This window comes from Zootoca vivipara, chromosome 10, assembly GCF_963506605.1.
Source record: "Zootoca vivipara chromosome 10, rZooViv1.1, whole genome shotgun sequence".
Taxonomy (NCBI): Eukaryota; Metazoa; Chordata; class Lepidosauria; order Squamata; family Lacertidae; genus Zootoca; species Zootoca vivipara.
In genome coordinates this window covers 38,690,417-38,710,558 of record NC_083285.1, presented here as the reverse complement: position 1 = coordinate 38,710,558, position 20,142 = coordinate 38,690,417, and the positions used below count along the sequence as shown (strand labels likewise).

The 20,142-nt window shown below is 38.7% G+C and overlaps 1 protein-coding gene across 2 annotated transcripts in view; it reads left to right on the top strand.

Moving 5' to 3' along the window:
- Positions 1-17,046, top strand: part of BLTP3B (bridge-like lipid transfer protein family member 3B) — a 38,560-nt gene extending 21,514 nt beyond the window's left edge. Inside the window, exons 13-21 of one of the 2 annotated variants that reach the window (XM_035127511.2) lie at positions 814-1,007; positions 2,703-4,165; positions 5,296-5,471; positions 6,990-7,120; positions 11,626-11,776; positions 12,665-12,921; positions 13,477-13,585; positions 15,528-15,709; positions 16,013-17,046. In XM_035127511.2, coding sequence (XP_034983402.1) covers positions 814-1,007; positions 2,703-4,165; positions 5,296-5,471; positions 6,990-7,120; positions 11,626-11,776; positions 12,665-12,921; positions 13,477-13,585; positions 15,528-15,709; positions 16,013-16,135 — 2,786 coding nt within the window. In that variant the 3' untranslated portion in view covers positions 16,136-17,046. Of the gene's footprint in view, positions 1-813; positions 1,008-2,702; positions 4,166-5,295; positions 5,472-6,989; positions 7,121-11,625; positions 11,777-12,664; positions 12,922-13,476; positions 13,586-15,527; positions 15,710-16,012 lie in introns of those variants that run through there. The other variant, XM_035127513.2, reaches the window with a different exon arrangement.
- The last annotated feature ends 3,096 nt before the right edge of the window (positions 17,047-20,142 follow it).

Genomic DNA, 20,142 nt, shown 5'->3' with positions numbered 1-20,142 from the left:
TAGGAGGTTAACAAGTGAGAGGTGAAGCCTGTTACTTTATATGCAAGGGTTATCAGGTTACTGATGGTAGCCTGATAATTTTCAGTAAAGTTGGTACAGTTACAAAGGAAGCTGTTGGAAACCTAGTGATTCACAGTTAGTTCAGTCAGTTTATATACTGGACAGGAGAATAAAAAAGGTCAAGATTTTGATAGCTCAATTAAAGAACATTCTATTGGTGTGTGATTGAGTTTATTCATTCTTACTCTTCCATGGGACTTAGATGGGACTAGGAGAAGTGCTGTAACTTAGAATTACCTTACTTTTCCTGTGATAAGGCTGTGTCCCTTCATCATTTCCCCCCCCCCCATATATATGGGATTGCCAACATGGTGCTATCTAAAAAAAAATTAGACTACATTTCCCATCATCCCTGACCATTGCCCATGATGGCTAGGGCTGATAGGAGTTGTAGTTCAAACATCTGGAGGCCACTATGTGGCCAAATGAGGCAACTGGGGACAAGAGGGAGAAAGCATGTTCAGGAGAGCCCCAGTTGTGGAAGTAGAAAAAAAATAAGTGTATATAAAAAAATCTCAAAATAATCCATTAAGAACTTGGCATACTCAGTAGCCACTGAATGCAGAGTTCAGAATGCAGTTGTTTCAGAAATAGTACTCTGTATACAGCCAGAACATTGGCTTCCAAGATTGGTTTTTCCTATGCCCATAATATTGGATTTAGATTTTGTTAATGCTCTCAGCCAGTTGTTAGAGAGAATGATACTACTTCTAAAACATTTTTAAGATAATATTTTTGTTTTTATTCCTTTAGTTCCAAGTCCAAACCTTTACATTCAGCTAAACGCCCTGCAATTCACAATGGATGAGAGGAGTGTTCTTTGGCTTAACCAGTTTGTGTTGGACTTGAAACAAAGTCTCAGCCAATTCATGGCCATATACAAGTTAAATGACAATTCAAAGCCGGAAGAACATGTTGACATTCGAGTTGATGGGTTAATGATAAAGGTAATGTTGTCAAATATACAGCACAACATTGCTCAGTGTTGAATTCCTGTCATGGATGATGCATGGGAGCGGCCACTTTAGAGAGAAAATATGTATTGTCCAATGCAGGGCAACTTGTGAAATGCAAACCACACATGATATAAAAGGGGTAAGTTGTTGTTGGAGACTGGGGCTTCACTTACTTTAAAAGTTAATTTCTAGCTCATTTAACTGAAAAAATTAATTGGATCAGGTTTTCAGAAGCACTTCCCAGTGGAACATTAGATACCACACAACTTTCCTAACTCTGTGATCATATAAGGGAGAGTATGGGGTAATACAACAGCTTTAAACTTAATTAACATTTTCTATCTGCAAAAAATATTTTAGAATCATGGGAAAACATACAAAACCTCAATAAGTATCCTTTATGTTAGATGATAATGCTTTCAACCCAAAGATCAGGGAGTTGCAATATTTGGTGCTAAAAGAGAAAATATAATGGACATATTAGAAACAAGGTAGGATTGACTGAAGCAGTGGAATATGGAATTCTTTTTTCCTAGAAATAAAGCCTATAAGAAGATCAGATGAGGATATATTGGGAGTGATGTCCTGTATCACACGAGGGCTGGGTTCTAATGTAATACAAATAAAGCAATGTTTATAAATCAGCAACAAAGCATGACTTATGAGCATAGTTTGTGGTTAATAAACAAGGATAAGTAGGTGAAGTCAGCTCCAGATGAAACCATGATTTATAAACTGGTTTAGCATTACATGAGAATAGGCCATGAACTGTTGTTGGCATAGTCTAGTAAACAAAGTTAAAGAGGAATAAACACTGTGGAGTAGACAATTTATATCTGAAAAGTATTTTAGGACCTTACAATGTACTAATTTAGCACATGCGCAAGTGTAAAACAGCCCATAATGAAATATATAATTCATTGAAATTCATTTTGCCAACTATAGGCAAAACCACTTAGCATCTGATAAAGAAGATTCTATTCCACAAAAGCCTTAACCACAATAATCTGTTCATTTTTAAGGTGTCAGAAAACACCCTTTTGTATTTTTATTTGCTATGCATATTTATCCTCTTATTTAGTCTTTATTAAGATAGCTTGTTATACTTTGTGGAATTATACCATTAAGGACATCAGCCTCTGTGCTACCCACATACAGCAACCCCACAATTTACGTGGGGGTTATGTTTCAGGGATTGTGCATAAAGCCAAAATTGTGTTTGGTCAAAACCCCATGGGTTCTATGGTGGGTGGGATTCTCCATGTCCTTTTTAATGGAATCCTGCCCCTTTCTGCCTCTTTTTAATTTTTTTAAATTTTTTTGCCACATTCGTAAAGCACAAGTTAAATGCACTTAAGTTGTACTGTATTCCTTCACCCTACCTTTAACTTATGTAGTCACCCCAGTGTCACTTCAACTCCAGTGTGAAGTAGCCAAGAATGTAGCAGCCAGACACTGAACCTCACTTCAATTTCTCAGCAGTTACAGTGGAATTGCAGCCTGAACTTTGGGTAGCTATGCCTGCTCAGAAGTTCTATGTACTTTGATTAGTAATGTAGGCACTCCCTGCGGTAGATCACATTTCTTTCTGGCATATATTCCTGTAGTTTGAAAAACACTTTTCAAAAATTTCTGCACTTGAATCACTTCTGATTTTAAAATTAATATTTATGCTTTTTGTTGCAGTTCATCATACCTTCTGAAAGGAAACAAAACCATAAGGATGATCCACATGCAATTTCTATTCAGAGTTCTGAAATGATTTGTACAAACACAAGGCACTCACCAAACTGTAGGCACTCCGATTTGGAAGCAGTGTTCCAAAACTTCAAAGACTGTGAATTTTTCAGTAGAAAATTCACAGGCTTTCCAAAATCCCCTGACTGTTTTAATCTTCTGCATCCAATTTTCCAGCGACATGCCCATGAACAAGATACTAAGATGCATGATGTCTATAAAGGTTTTATCACTCCCCAGCTGAATAAATCTGCACTTAAAACATCTGCTGCTTCTGATGTCTGGGCAATTCATTTTTCCCAGTTTTGGATGGACTATGAAGGAATGAAGAGTGGAAAAGGACGGCCAGTGAGCTTTGTGGAGTCATTTCCACTTACACTCTGGGTTTGTCAGCCCACAAGATTTGAGCAATTGCATAAAGAGCCCTCTAATCAGAAGCCCCACACCTCAAAACCTGACTCTTGTGACCTTGCAAACCGACTGCAGCGCAAAAAGCTTCTGAAAGAGTATTACAGCACTGAGACTGCAGCCTTGGCCAATGGTATTGAAAACCTGTGCACTATGAGATCCCAATCAACACATTTTATATCTGACGCTGATATTCATGTTCTTGTTCACATCCAAAAACATGTCAGCATGCAAATCAATCATTACCAGTATCTTTTCTTACTCTACCTCCAAGAATCTCTTGTGTTGCTCCTGGATAACTTAAGAAAAGATGTAGAGACTGTGACAGGCAAACCTGCAAAACAGGCAGATGTCTGCATTGGGATCTTACTGAAAAGTGCAGACATAGCTCTGTTGCTTCATCCACTGATGCAAGGAAGCACCTGCAGGTCTCCTGTTTTAAAAGGAGGAAGTCCAGTGGCATCAGACCTTTCACCCCTGGAGAATGGAGAAGCATATGCATCGGAGAGCAAGCTAGTTCCTACTAATGCTGCACAGATAAGCAGTTCAGATATGAATGCTGTAACTGACAGTAGGTCTGTGAATGCTGATTTTAGCAAAGCCATTCTGACAGACCCTCTTTTGAAATCAGATAGTGATTCGCGAAGGGGAAGTACAATTTCTGACGATGCCTCAGAAAAACTCTGGGGGAAAATAAATGAAGAAAATAGTGGGCTTTTCAGTCGAAGTGATTCAGAAGAGATTTGTGAGTCGCTTAGTGACAAGAGTAATACATATCCCAGGGATTTGGTTAATGTTTTGAATTGCAGAGAAGATTCTCTTGAGATGTTGATGGAGAAGGAGGATGACAAAAGTGTGTTTTCAAATAAGGAAAGTGGAGCAGGAGGTTCACCTCTTAAAGTCAGAGACTTTGAATCTGATGCTGCTTGGCAGTCTGAAGAGCTTGAAAGTGACAAAGAAAAGTTGGCTACAACCAAAACACTTGCATTTCAGTCTTCATTAAGGTATAGAAAATTTCTAAAAAATTAACTTTGTTTAGATTCAGTAAAGTGGGGGGCCCATGCGGATAACCATATATTGAGACTTAAGGCTACTCTAACATGTTACCATCATTAGGAAGTTGGCAATGGGATTTCTATGGTAGCTTCTTCTGTGATAGCTTATACTTCTGTACTGTGCAAGTGTCAGCTGCTGCCAGGAGAAATAAACGGGAGGCAGGGCTTCAATGAATAAGACAGAGAACCAGGTAATGCATAGTATGGGAGGAGAAAACACAAACCATGAGGGACATGGAAAGGCAGGATGGAATATGAAAGGGGTTCCTGGTATTTGAGAAAGGGTTAGACATAAGCATATTTAGATAAGGTTTAGAAGGCCTATACACCTAACAAATATATGTCCTATGGCTGTGGCAGCAAAACATTTTGTGGATGCTGGTGGGCATGCACATTGTGCAGCCTTCCCAGAACAGTTGCTCTAGGAAACTTAGGAACATACAGTGGTACCTCTACTTACGAATTTAATGCGTTCTGAATGCACATTCGTAAGTCGAAAAAATTTGTAAGTAGAATCCCATAGGACTGCATTGGGAGAAAAAATTCATAAGTTGAAGCAACCCTATCTAAAAATTCGTAAGTAGAAAAAATCCTATCTAAAGATAGCGGACGGAGCTCCATTCGTAAGTAGAAACATTCATAAGTAGAGTTATTCGTAAGTAGAGGTACCACTGTAGGGAGCTGCCTTATACTGAGTCTCAGACCTTTAGACCATTTAGTTCAGTAGCATCTTCACTGACTAGCAATGGTTCTCCAGAGGTTCAGGCAGGAGTCGTTGCCTCCCTGCCCTGCCGCCAACCTGCAAAGTAGGTGTTGTGCCATTGCCCTGTGCCATCTTGGAACATATTTCTTGCTGCTCAACTGCCAGGTTTGTTTGTTTGTTTTTAATTAAACAAATCTGATTTTGACAGAAGTCAGAGCAGGATTAATTTCTGTACTGGATTTAATTATTGACTTGTAGAAATATAAAATTCTCACCAACATTTGCCTTAATTTAATAGTTTGGAATATTTTTATTTTCTTTGTTTTTTAGTTTTTTACCGTAAGTAATAATTTCCTAATATCTTTATATTAAAAAGTGGAAAGCCTAAGGAACGCTGCCAGTCCAATCTCCCTGCATTCTCTGTTTCTTATAAGAACATGAAGAAAAGTCCATCACAAGCCTCTTTGGATACCATGTCTATTGATAGCATGTTGTTGGAGGAACAGTATTTAGAGAGTGATGCAAGTGATAGCCACAGCTTTTTGGAGAAAGGTAAGTAAATGTCCAGTTTTTGGAGTTTAAAGTGATAGTGAATCAAATAATCTTCTGAGGTTTTCTCCTTGATTCCACTAGTGCTTAGTACTTAGTTTTAGATTGTATGTAGAAAAAAAAGGAAGGTATTATTTACATTTGTATATCTCAGAGGTATCGTTTTCAACCTCTTGTGGAACTGCCATTGTTGTGAAAATACTGTACATTACAGGCTGAGCCCATTGATTTGGAGGGTTGGTTTACCATATGGCTAATGAGTTTCCACTTGACATTAGTGCCAGCATATCTAATTCCAGCCAATCAGACTGGATCCTTAGAGTATTCCTCATAGATAATTGTTAATTATGACTAAATGCTGTAGGTGATTGCATGACTAATTTTTCAATATATAAATGAGGTATTTTATTATGAAGGACAGAGTTTGACTTGATATTCAGTATATATTAGTTTTATCGAATTTACTTTGCCATGTATATTTTTAATATGAAAAATTCATTTAAGAGAAATGTATATATTAAAATGTAAGCAAGATTTCAAAAATTAGCTTTCTGAGTATTTTTCTGCTAGAGACATTACCTTATTTCAATTTTATTGATTTCAGCAATTTGTATACTGTTTAATCAGACATTTCTAAATGGTGTACAAGAGACTCAATACAATAAGATTAAAAATGAATTAAAACTATAAAATCAGAATTTAGTTAAAAAGCCTGTTGGATAAAAAAAAATCCTGGGTGTTCCTTAGTGATGCACTTTGTGTGTTGTCTCATTGCATAACTAAGTTGGGTCCATTAATTTTAGTTCTACTTTGAGTAAAATTAGTTGGATGCCACCCTGTGTTTGAGAGTTGCTTCCTGCAGTCTAAGATAAAAGACCATTCAAATGCTGTGTGAATTGCTTAAGTTGTGTGGTATTTTTGGAGGAGGCTGTAGATGGATAATGGTTAGATGAACTGAATTTGAGCTGGTCAGTATGCCACATCCATAAAAGCTAGATAGCGTACATAGCAGTATGTATCTGTAAAAGGTAAAGGGGCCCCTGACCATCAGGTCCAGTCGTGTCCGACTCTGGGGTTGCGGTGCTCATCTTGCTCTATAGGCCGAGGGAGCCAGCGTTTGTCCACAGACAGCTTCTGGGTCATGTGGCCAGCATGACAAAGCTGCTTCTGGCGAACCAGAGCAGCGCACGGAAATGCCGTTTACCTTCCCGCCGGAGCGGTCCCTATTTATCTACTTGCACTTTGATGTGCTTTCAAACTGCTAGGTGGGCAAGAGCTGGGACCGAGAAATGGGAGCTCACCCCGTTTCAGGGATTCGAACCACCGACTTTCTGATCAGCAAGCCGTAGACTCTGTGGTTTAACCCACAGCGCCACCTGGGTCCCTGTAAATCCCCATTTAAAATATATGTATCTGTAAATCCCCTTTTAAAATATAGAAACCTAGTGACAACTGCATGAAGTATCTTTATAAAAATGTACAGCAAATGTAAACACATCTGTCTTTTTATGAATATATAAGCTATCTTGTCAAATAAACCGTTGGAAAACATTCCTGATGAAAATACAGTGATGGAAAACTATGGCGGATCATCTCCGGATGTTCTCAGCGCAGCTTCAGAGAGTGCTCAAGATGCTAGTGAAGAAGAAATGGTAATGGTATCCCAATAAGGAGGATGTTTTCATAATGTTTCTACTGGATGGGGTTGTTTGAGCAGATCTTTGGTCATGAGAATTGAAGTGTTGCTGTTTTGAAAATAGTGGGATGGTGGGGAAAGTATGCAAACAAAGGTACCAAAATAGGAGAAACAGGGTAGCATGGCCTTGACAAAAAATGGTCCTCGGTGAAATAGGGGAGAAGGCTACAGAGTTCACTCTGCTTTAGCAACTACATAAAAAGAAAGTACAGTTGTACCCAGGTAGTCGAATGGAATCCGTTTTGGAAGTCTGTTCGACTTCCAAAATGTTCAGAAACCAAAGCACGGTTTCTGATTGCCTGCAGGAAGCTCCTGCAGCCAATTGGAGGCCATGGAAGCCCTGTCAGACATTCTGCTTCCAAAAATAGTTCACAAACTGGAACAGTTACTTCTGTGTTTGTGGCGTTCAGGAGCCAAAACATTCGACAACTAAGCTGTTTGAAAACCAAGGTACAACTGTATATGTTGAATAATGTTTTCCCTAGCAATTTTGGAATTAGCAGACAGTCATGGAATCAGACAAAAGATTATGTACCTGTAACCTTTTGTGGCAGCCTCTTTAGTTTAACTACTCTATAGAGGGGCCAGTATTTCCCTAAAAAGTGGGAATGGGGCTTGTGGATTTAATTGTTGTTGTTGTTGTTTAGTCGTTTAGTCGTGTCCGACTCTTCGTGACCCCATGGACCAGAGCACGCTAGGCACTCCTGTCTTGCACTGCCTCCCGCAGTTTGGTCAAACTCATGTTCGTAGCTTCGAGAACACTGTCCAAACATCTTGTCCTCTGTCGTCCCCTTCTCCTAGTGCCCTCAATCTTTCCCAACATCAGGGTCTTTTCCAAGGATTCTTCTCTTCTCATGAGGTGGCCAAAGTATTGGAGCCTCAGCTTCACGATCTGTCCTTCCAGGGAGCACTCAGGGCTGATTTCCTTAAGAATGGATAGGTTTGATCTTCTTGCCGTCCATGGGACTCTCAAGAGTCTCCTCCAGCACCATAATTCAAAAGCATCAATTCTTTGGCGACCAGCCTTCTTTATGGTCCAGCTCTCACTTCCATACATCACTACTGGGAAAACCATAGCTTTAACTATACGGACCTTTGTCGGCAAGGTGATGTCTCTGCTTTTTAAGATGCTGTCTAGGTTTGTCATTGCTTTTCTCCCAAGAAGCAGGCGTCTTTTAATTTCGTGACTGCTGTCACCATCTGCAGTGATCAAGGAGCCCAAGAAAGTAAAATCTCCCACTGCCTCCATTTCTTCCCCTTCTATTTGCCAGGAGGTGATGGGACCAGTGGCCATGATCTTGGTTTTTTTGATGTTGAGCTTCAGACCATATTTTGCGCTCTCCTCTTTCACCCTCATTAAAAGGTTCTTTAATTCCTCCTCGCTTTCTGCCATCAAGGTTGTGTCATCTGCATATCTGAGGTTGTTGATATTTCTTCCGGCAATCTTAATTCCGGTTTGGGATTCATCTAGTCCAGCCTTTCGCATGATGAATTCTGCATATAAGTTAAATAAGCAGGGAGACAATATACAACCTTGTCGTACTCCTTTCCCAATTTTGAACCAATCAGTTGTTCCATATCCAGTTCTAACTGTAGCTTCTTGTCCCACATAGAGATTTCTCAGGAGACAGATGAGGTGATCAGGCACTCCCATTTCTTTAAGAACTTGCCATAGTTTGCTGTGGTCGACACAGTCAAAGGCTTTTGCATAGTCAATGAAGCAGAAGTAGACGTATTTCTGGAACTCTCTAGCTTTCTCCATAATCCAGCTCATGTTTGCTATTTGGTCTCTGGTTCCTCTGCCCTTTCGAAATCCAGCTTGCACTTCTGGGAGTTCTCGATCCACATACTGCCTAAGCCTGCCTTGTAGAATTTTAAGCATAACTTTGCTAGCGTGTGAAATGAGCGCAATTGTGCGGTAGTTGGAGCATTCTTTGGCACTGCCCTTCTTTGGAATTGGGATGTAGACTGATCTCCAATCCTCTGGCCATTGCTGAGTTTTCCAAACTTGCTGGCATATTGGGTGTAGCACCTTAACAGCATCATCTTTTAAAATTTTAAATAGTTCAGCTGGAATATCATCACTTCCACTGGCCTTGTTATTAGCAGTGCTTTCTAAGGCCCATTTGACTTCACTCTCCAAGATGTCTGGCTCAAGGTCAGCAACCACACTACCTGGGGTGTACGAGACCTCCATATCTTTCTGGTATAATTCCTCTGTGTATTCTTGCCACCTCTTCTTGATGTCTTCTGCTTCTGTTAGGTCCTTACCACTTTTGTCCTTTATTATGGTAATCTTTGTACGAAATGTTCCTTTCATATCTCCAATTTTCTTGAACAGATCTCTGGTTTTCCCCATTCTATTGTTTTCCTCTATTTCTTTGCATTGCTCGTTTAAGAAGGCCCTCTTGTCTCTCCTTGCTATTTTTTGGAAATCTGCATTCAGTTTCCTGTATCTTTCCCTATCTCCCTTGCATTTTGCTTGCCTCCTCTCCCCCGCTATTAGTAAGGCCTCGTTGGACAGCCATTTTGCTTTCTTGCATTTCCTTTTCCTTGGGATGGTTTTCGTTGCTGCCTCCTGTATAATGTTACGAGCCTCCATCCATAGTTCTTCAGGCACTCTGTTCACCAAATCTAAATCCTTAAACCTGTTCCTCACTTCCACTGTGTATTCATAAGGGATTTGATTCAGATTGTATCTTACTGGCCCAGTGGTTTTTCCTACTTTCTTCAGTTTAAGCTGGAATTTTGCTATAAGAAGCTGATGATCTGAGTTACAGTCAGCTCCAGATCTTGTTTTTGCTGACTGTATAGAGCTTCTCCATCTTTGGCTGCAGAGAATATAATCAATCTGATTTCGATGCTGCCCATTTGGTGATATCCATGTGTAGAGTCGTCTCTTGTGTTGTTTGTTGGAAGAGAGTGTTTGTGATGACCAGCTTGTTCTCTTGACAGAACTCTATTAGCCTTTGCCCTGCTTCATTTTGAACTCCAAGGCCAAACTTGCCAGTTGTTCCTTTTATCTCTTGATTCCCTACTTTAGCATTCCAATCCCCTGTAATGAGAAGAACATCCTTCTTTGGTGTCATTTCTAGAAGTTGTTGTAGGTCTTCATAGAATTGGTCAATTTCACTTTCTTCAGCACCGGTAGTTGGTGCATAAACTTGGATTACTGTGATGTTAAAAGGTCTGCCTTGGATTCATATCGAGATCATTCTGTCATTTTTGATTTAATTACCCCCCTCCTTAAAACAGTGCTTAGAGTAGGAAAATTCAATTGATATCTTTATTTTTCATTATGCATAAATCATAGGCTTATGAACTAGCATAAGGTGAACAAATTGCTCCATATGTTTGAAAGCAAATAAATATATGAAGTCCTTCTTCTGCAGGATATCATGAATGTGAATGGGCTTTTTGATGAGCTGCTGCCAAAACAGAGCTTCTGTGGGTTACAGTCACAATTATTCTGTTCTAATTATTTATTTTAAAACTCGTTCCCCTGCAAAATGTGCAGAACCGTCCACAATAAAATAGCAATGGTATTTCCTTTGAAAAGTGTTTAGAAACTCATTCTGGTTGAGAATACAGGTATCTGACTGGAGCCAGATAGTAGAGCAGGTGGTGCCCTTATTACAATTGCACTGACATCCCACTAGAGTTCATGCCAGTTCAAAGTGCTGGTTATGACCTAAAATCCTAAATGGATCAAGTTATTTGAAGGATTGTCTTATACCAATATAAACCAACCTGTACATTAAGATATGTGTGAGACCCTTTCAGTGATCCACCATCTGAGCTGCCTTTGCTGGGAGCATAAGAGATTGAGAGAGAGCCTTCTTAGTACTATGCCCATGCTCCAAAGCATTCTTCCTAAAGAAAGCTGCCTGTTCCCTTCTTGGGCCTTCCATTGGCATGCAAAGACCTTTTTGTTTCAGAGGCCTACTGAGTTGATTATGTTATTTGTCCTGCAAAATACATGTTTTGCTAGCTCGTGGTTCTTTATTTTCTCTTCTATATTTTGACATGTGTGCTATTTCATTGTTTTATCTGTAATGTTGGGAGCTGCCTTGAGTATATCGTATGGAAAGGGAGGATATAAATTTCCCAAATTAACTAAAAATAATCGATCAGCCCAAATATTCAATCAGCATCCCTGAAATAAAACAACTGAAATTCATCCAAGCAACTATGACTAACAGATGTATGAGGTATCACTAACACATAACAGCTATGTTCAACTTGGAGCAGATGTAAGCAGTTTTATACTCAGTGCTATGAGTCTAAAGTTCCCAATGGGTTACAGAACCTACTCTAACTGAAAATGGTTTTTATTTCCCTTCTATTACTTTGACTATGTGATTCTTTGATTCTGCACATTTGTCGGGGTAGGGTGGGGAGGTCAACATAATATGAGCTTTCCCAGATGAGTTACTAATTGTATTTTCATTTTGTTGACAGATGTCAGTTGTGGTTTTTAAAATATTTGGTGTTAATGGTGAAATTGACATAAGAGGTAATGACACAGATGTATGCCTTCAGGTAAACCAGGTTGTACCAAATCAGTTGGGCAATATCAGTGTTCGACATTACCTTTGCAACCGAACAGCAGGTAAGAACTAATTTAATATAAAAAGGCATTTTTGGTGCTTTCACACTAGTGAAATTGTCTAAGGGTTCTGTTTTGTTGGTTTTAGTATGTTATGAAATAGCCTACAGATTTGGACAACTAAAGACTTTAAAGGGGCTTGAAAATTTTTTAGTGGATTTGTAGGCGTGTCTGTGTACTCTTCTGGAATTATCTAAAGAAAGGCCAGAACCTAGATCCGCCCCCCACTCAGACTTTTCCAACTGCAATAAATGATTATCTGTATTCAGTTAGGTACTAGCATACAGTGGAATCCTACGTGGGGCAGAAGCGACTATCACCCATGCAATGGCACTTCAGCTTCCCATACCTTAGTCTTTCACATGCCCCCTAAATCTGCTTTGAAGTGTTCTGTACCTCTGCAAAGCAGATTTCAGAGGCATGCAGTGGGGCTGCAGGGGATAGAGAAAGTCTCGATCAGCAAGAATAAGTCTATTCCATTCATTCATGGACAACATTGGATACAGCCCATAGATTATACTGGAGGATTTATTTTGTACTTTGTTGCTTATTCAGTACATCTGAAAATATATTAAAAGGAAGAAATGCTATGAAGTTTGTGAAATTAATTTGTAAAATAGGCATTTGAAGGGAAATTATAAATACTTCCTTTATCTGATTACACTCCCTTTGACTATAAAGATTATAGAAGCAGTTTCCATCCTTTTATAGATTTTTAAATCAAAATACCGAATGCAAGTTAGCTGTCTATTAGATGACATAGCCCCATTATCTTTTGTGTTGTTTCAAAGTAGTCAGTGTTTACATCATGTTGGAGGATGGGCTATAAACAAGAGACATTTAATGTCATGTAAAAGTGGTTTACCTGATTCTGTACTGGTTTTATAACAGGTTCAGATCCTAAGACTGTGACTGGGCCAGTTAAATCAACTCCTGAAATCAGACTGAGATGGGAAAGTGGACCCAGTGCTATAATACATTCATTGCTATCAGAAAAAAATGGGTTTCTACAATGTCATGTGGAAGACTTGAGTGCTGATTTCCTAATGTCTTCACTTATGAACATTCAGCGTTTTCTGGAAGATGAAATGGTTGCAGAAGTGATGCCTATGAATATAAAAATTTCTAATACAAGGATCAACTTAAAAGTATGTCATTTTTGGAGTGAGATTGATGTCAGTTCAGAGTAAATATCGGTAATTCGGGATTGAGGGAAAGCATTGCTTAAAAAAAATAAAGCTCAAATTAACAGCTCCTGTTAGATACTAGTCAATAGTTTAAAAGCCGTTAAATGATGTGATGTTTTCAAACAAGCACTACTGAGTAAAATTTGGCTTCATAGAAAGCTATCCTAACACTAGTGCTGTATATTGTCTTCAGCTATATTGCAAGATTAGGTGAAGTAAAATTCAATGTTCTGCCTTGTTTTAGAGAAATTCTGTTGGATGTTTGGAAGCATATTCTCACGAACTATTTGCAGTATAAAGAGTTCATCCGTCAGAAATTTGCTTGTGAAAGAGGAGAGTAGGGTATGCAGGCAGAAGCAGCCATTCCTCAGTGGCAAGCAGTCTCTGTTTCTCTCTTCTTGATGCTTTTGGGAATTCCACCATTGACTCAAATATCACAGAGAACTTTGGAGTCTGCTTGAATTTAATGTGATTTATTTTTTAAAAAAATATGCTCGTATTGCTTATATTTTCTAGGATGACAGCCCACGTGACAGTCTAACTGCTCCTGAACCAGCCCCTGTAACACTGAATATTGACCTGCTTATGGTGGAGAGGAAAGATGATGGTTCATTTTGCATCAGAGGTCTGCCTGCCTGCCTTTTTTTTTATACCAAATTATTATTTTTAGTATTTTTACCCACCTTGGAAATATTTGTATTGAAAGTAGGATAAAACTCATAAGAAAATAGAAATAAATACTATAGTCTAATACAGGCACCCCCAAACTTCAGGCCTCCAGATGTTTTGGACTACAATTCCCATCTTCCCCGACCACTGGTCCTGTTAGCTAGGCATCATGGGAGTTGTAGGCCAAAACATCTGGAGGGCCACAGTATGGGGATGCCTGGTCTAATATCATCATGGGGAAAAAATCATGTGTTGTGCCATCTAGTCCAAGCCTCTACCATTTGTGATGTTGTTGGCATCTGTCATTCTTGAGAGACAATGGAGTGCACCTCCAGGGGTGAAGTCAAACCATTGCGTTAGCAACACTGAAGTGACCTCCCTGGGGCAGTGTGTCTGGAGGTCCTGGGCTGCCCAGACAAGAAGACCCCCTTCTCAGCCTCACTGATGGTGGTCCAAAGGAAAGCAGAGCAATATGTTGGCACCAGCTTGGTTGCTGGAGTTGCTGGAAGGAGGTGTACAAGGGCCATCCAGTCAACTTGGGGATTCCACTCTGGATTTGTGTAGGGTTTACTCCTTAATCTTTTATTCTCCCGAAGGTATCCCGTAAGGCAGCGAAGGTTTAGATCAGAGTTTTCCTTCTCCTGGATGTGCCTCCTTCCCAGGTTAATGAGCCCCATCTGCCCCTCCCATTTGGGGTATATAAGGGGGGCGGGAATGCAGGTAGTTCAATAAAACATTTAAACTATGGAAAATGCTAAAATTCTAAACTGTAAGTTCAACTGTTTAATGTTGAAGAACATTTGATTTTCCCAATTCATGGAATGAGGCAAGGATCATATTTTTTTCATAACAAAAATAAACATCATTTTTTATCATATAGACTCATAGATTGAACCATGTCGGCAAGGTGATGTCTCCTTTTTAAGATGCTGTCTAGGTTTGTCATTGCTTTTCTCCCAAGAAGAGAAAATATCATAATATCATAACAACCACTAGACCAGTCTAGCTTATCCCTTTAATGGTATCTTGTGGCTACGCACCTGCCATTAGAACCATAATGTCTAGTCTTATAATGGCATCTCAGTTTAAGATGTCTGCTGAGATATATTTATGTGAAGGTGTGATTGTACAAGGATGCACTTTTTGAAGGATTAGTTATTTACGAAAGCTCATGCTATACAGCTTAGTTTCATAGTACTTGATACTTTTTAGCTGTAGATCATTAACTAATATTTTTTATATTGACACTGTACAATTCAAGTTACTGAGATAAATTGCTGTTGAGGTGCAATCACTGGATGCTAGCAAGTGATTTCAATGTTTCTACTCAGTATGACTGATATGGCTATTTATATATTTATTCATTCTGCCTTTTCCCTGATTCAAGGCAGCTTACAGATAAGAATAACTGCTAAAACACAGAGAAAACAATGATTAAATAACAATTAAACATTGATTGAATTAAAATTATATATATATATAATCTATTGAAGCCATACCAATAATTACAATAAATACCAGCATAGCACCAGCCTTTTAATTAAGAGCAGCCAGTTCCCAAATGCCTGTTGGGAAAAAAACTCTTCACTAGCCAGCGGAAGAAAAAAGGAGGGAGCCAGTCTAACCTTTCCAGGGAGGGAGTTTCAAATTCTGGGAGCAGCCATGGAGAAGGCTGTCTCCTGTGTTCCTATCAAGTGTCCCTCGGAGGGGGAAGGACCTCAAAACCTGGGCTGGAATGCAATGAGGGAATGCAAGTCTTTCAGATAACTTGGACTTAAGCTGTGTAGGGCTTTATAGGTCAGAACCAGTGCTTTGATTTGTGCCCAGAAATAGACTGGTAGTAGTGGAGCTGTTACTGTTGGGTATCACCCACTTTAATTATTATTTATTTTTAACAGATAACCGAACACCTAGCAGTGATGTTCCAAAGACTAAGACAAGTAATGATGCAAGAGAACAAATTGCTGAAGTTGATGCGCACAAAAAACAGAAATGTCTGTCTCAAGCTACACAAACATCTCCAGAAATTAGCAGGTCTCTTAAACCTTTTAGGAATTTATCTGATTCGATCAAGGAGCAGGTAACCATAGATCTACAGAACATTTCATTGTGCAGGTCTTTTGACAAAAATTGTATGTTTTAACATGATTTTTTCCTTCTGCTCTAGGCCATTCCTTTTCAAACTATTTCCCCATCAAAATGAACTTTACAAAGCATTTTGAAAGAGGGACATGAAGTAATTTTAGATAACTAATACCTTTGGTTCAAACTCATGAAAAATTGTTCTTGTTTTTTTGTTAAGAAAGCATTATTTAGGGGGGAAATTGTTAAGAGGAGTCTATATAACACTATTAAATTCTTAATTTCTACTTTATTATTCCAGCTGATTGAAGAAAATGAATGTCTTAAACAAGAACTAGCCAAAGCTAAGACAGCTCTTGCTGAAGCTCACTTGGAAAAGGACACCCTGCTTCATCAAATGAAAATGAATACTGAAAATAAATGATGGAAGACTCTATAATTTTGCACTGGAACAAAAAAAGGGATACATTTTAGACTGTTTTTGGAACCTGAGCCCTGAACAAAATTTCTGCAGAATAATCAGTTATGTCAACATCTTCAAAGAATTAGGATGTACTTCTCTTTAGCCTGAATTTAAGATGCAGTGATGCAGGGAAAATCAATTTCTATTATATGTTACTAATTTGTTTTAATAGGTGGTGGCATGAATAAAATGTACCATGTGTCATTGTTAGGCTATCTTCATTTGTGAAGATAAAGTTCTGTTACTGGTAGAAAAAAGTACTATTCAAGAGAGATTAAATTTGCACTATTAACTGTAGGGCACAACATGGTCCAACGTAGCTAATTAATACTGATGTAATCATCCAGAGACTGGGCCCAACACCAACCAAACTTGCCTGGGAATGAGCACCCCCTTTATGCCTGCATTCTCAGCTGTGTTAATGCATTGAAACACTCTTGGAAAGGTGTGACCCTAGAAAATGAGGAAACACTCCAACTGTGCTGGAACCATGCTAATGTGTGGTTTCTTTTTATCCAGTATTTGTGACCATTGTACAGTGAAGTATATTGGAATGGTGCTTGGTCAGCTGATCTGTCACTAATTAATTATTAGACCAGGGCTTTTCGGAGATGATCACTTGTCATTTGTAGGAACGTTCCTTACTTAAACCTTTTAACAGATTGGGTTTGTTATTTTGTGTAAAAATGTAATCTAACTGTATATTAATGCACTTGGGAGGGGGAATCAAATAACTGCCCTCTTGGACTTGTGAAATTCCATTAAAAATGTAAAACTGCATTATAAATTATGGGCTACTTGTAAAAAATTAAATTCTAGTTTTCAGCTGAAAACTGTTGCAAATATATAAATAAAAAGCACAGATTTCTGCAGGAGGTTCTAAGTTTTTAAAATAATGAAGACTACGCCCAATAGGAAAATTCACTTTGGATAGACCTTTCTCAATCATTTTGTTGAAAACATTGTCTGGTATTTGTTTTGTCTGAATTATACAATGTTTTACGGAATTGGGAAATACCTTGTTTTTAAAAGTGCAAACCAGTCCGAATATCTACAGTTCTGTGGTTGGAGTTTTAACTGTGTGGGAAAGTGAAGAACTGGCTTGTGTAGAAGTGTCTGTAATTAATTGTTTCTCCTGACAGCAAAAATGGGAGAGTGTATATATACACTTTCCATGCTTCCTCTCATGAGGTCAGCTGCAGTGATGATCTTGTGGTTGAAATGAGATAACATTTTTCCAAAAAAAGATCTTGTCATTTTTAATAATTTATAATCTATAACTTGAAGTGTCATATGTAGTATACTCTGGGATTGCATTTGTACTCAGTGCACATCATCTCAGTCATCTGGTCAATTTTGAAGAACCCCAGCTCTCTTTTTGTGTCATTCCCAGTAGATTAAGTAGCATTAAGTAGCAAAAGTCTTTAAACAGATGATCTTACAGTTTGTATTATTACATTTCATCCAGTTCCTGTAACTCCAGACAGTGAGATCATTTGGTCCATCCATGTTATCTTTCAGTATTTAATTTGTAGAAAAAATATTTTTATCTTGACATCATCAGTGCATTATCTAAGTTCCAGTTAAACAATTTGATTTAGTTGAGGAGTTTCACTGCCTCCTAAATATGGAGCCTTGCTTTCCAGAAATAATTTGATGCCCTTTGAATTAGGTTTTAGCCACATGCTTTACTCAACATTTTTTTATAAAAAAGATTCCCAACGAACATTCATTTATTGCTTCAATTACAGCAAGCTGAAGGATTTCAAGGGAGCACCAGCTCCATCTAGTGAGAACTCTGTGAAGCTTCCTCTTGGGTTTGGAAATTTGAAATGCATTTTTAGTTTAGTTTCAATGGTAAACTCTTATAGTCTTTATGAGGGTTTTAAGAATGTAAAACCTACATTGAGCAGAATGTCAGCCTTATTACAAATTCTTTTTTATGTGAATATTATGTGAATGTTAACATAAATAGCACAGGAGGCTCAAATGCAATTTAAATCTCACATATAAAAACAGCCCTTGGCTTTTGACCTATACAAAAACCTACTGCTTCTCCCCTCACCCCAAATGAAATGTGAGATCAGTAGAGCCATTTTCATAAGCAATTGTTAATGCTTTTATTCCAGAATACATCCGTTGTTAGAATACAGCCACTAGTCTTTCAGTTTATTTTGAAATGTAAAAACTGATTTCAATATCCTTTGGAACATGGCATGCGTGTATTGTCTTTGTTAAGTACACATGCCAAAGATGGGAAGAGAGGCACCTTTGGGAAAAACTCCAAACCTAAACATAGTAACACTTTTTGAAAACCAGCTCCTCCTATTTAGCCAATCCAATCCTCAAAACACCTTCCCCCTTCCTTCTAAATCAACTTACCAGGCATGACAGAAGGAACAGGAGCATTGCAGCCAGGATTACAGAGGGAAGGACAAAAATCAGATTTCAGCCCTTCCCCCCTCGTTTCAGCAATAGCAGTAACCCATGAAAACAGAACTCCCAAAGGCCATCTTGATCGTGCTTGCAATGTGCCTGAGAGGAAGGAAAGGTTCAATTTCCCTCCACAACACGGCTGGAATAGAAAGCAGCTGAGCTTTGGGAGATCAAGGGAAATGGAGGGTGCAAAATGGTAAGGTAAGAATTGTGGGTCTTGTGAAGCATATGGTTTTCTAGAGGTGAGCTTTACTAGTTCCCCAAAGGTCATATCACAGCCCAGCATGGTTCACTGGCAGCTTAACTTTTGTGCCTAGTATTTTGCAATAGTCTTAAATCTCTCATAGAATGATGGAAAGGTTATGGTCATATAAAGTACTCATTATAGTACCTGCAAAGAAACCCAAACTGATTTTATCTGAGCCACCTCATTGGAAACACAAAACAAGCAAACAGAAAAATGTTGCTATCTTTGTGGACAGGTGTACAACAAGAAGCTAAAAGCAGAGGAAGAGACAGGGCATTGGTAGGTACTAATAACAGATTCAGCATCAAGAGCAATAGCCAGAAAGCAGGCTGCAAGGAAGCAAGGCCCAAAGCATGCTCTGCTAGACCATGGACAGCTCCAGGATAGCATATGACACACTTTGCCAAGCTGCAGGGCTTTGTTGTTGCCTTTTAAATACAATTATTTACTTTTCTGAACTCCAATCCCATGAAAGCATGAACAAGATTAGAGGGATCAAAACCTATCCTGAAAACTTCAGCTTCCACAGGTTTCTGTAGCTTCACAGCAAGACATTACAGTGAAGCATGAGATCTTGGGCAGCTAGTGCAGTGGTTTCCTGATTGGTTCTGGCTGCACTCTAAGGTGATCTGAACAACTTATTTCTGAGCTATAGCAAGTTCTACTATAGCAAGGTCTACTATGATGTGCGCTACTGTTCTTGGGGCATGTTAGCTCCCTAATACCAATTCTTCTGACTAGTATCCAAATCAATAAAATGAAAACCCACATTTTAAAAGTTCATAGTATGACTAAGGCAAAAGGATAAGAGGGGTCAGGGAGATTGATTTGCATTTTAAAGAAACAAACATGATGCATGAAGTAGTGTTCATAATGTCACTTAAGCACTTAAGTCACACTTTTCTTTTCAGCTTGTTCACTCACTGCTTCTCCTGGATGAAAAAACCTTGAGAGATAAAATAGAAACAAAAGGTTACCTGAGAAGAGTTAATAGCAAAGTCAGTGACAGATTTAATACAAGGTGCCACTGCTGTTGTTCTGTGAACTTGGAAACCAAAAAGCGTATTTGGAATGACCCCAAGGAATTCCTGATTCCAACTGATTGAGAGAAATAGTGAACCTGTTGCCCAAATTATGTACAAGTTGTATTCTGGTTAACCTTTGGTTGAAGATCAATCATACAGTCATGTAGGAAACTGTTCCCCAGTGGTACCTCTACTTACGAATAACTCTACTTATGAATGTTTCTACTTACGAATGGAGCTCCGTCCGCCATCTTGGATGT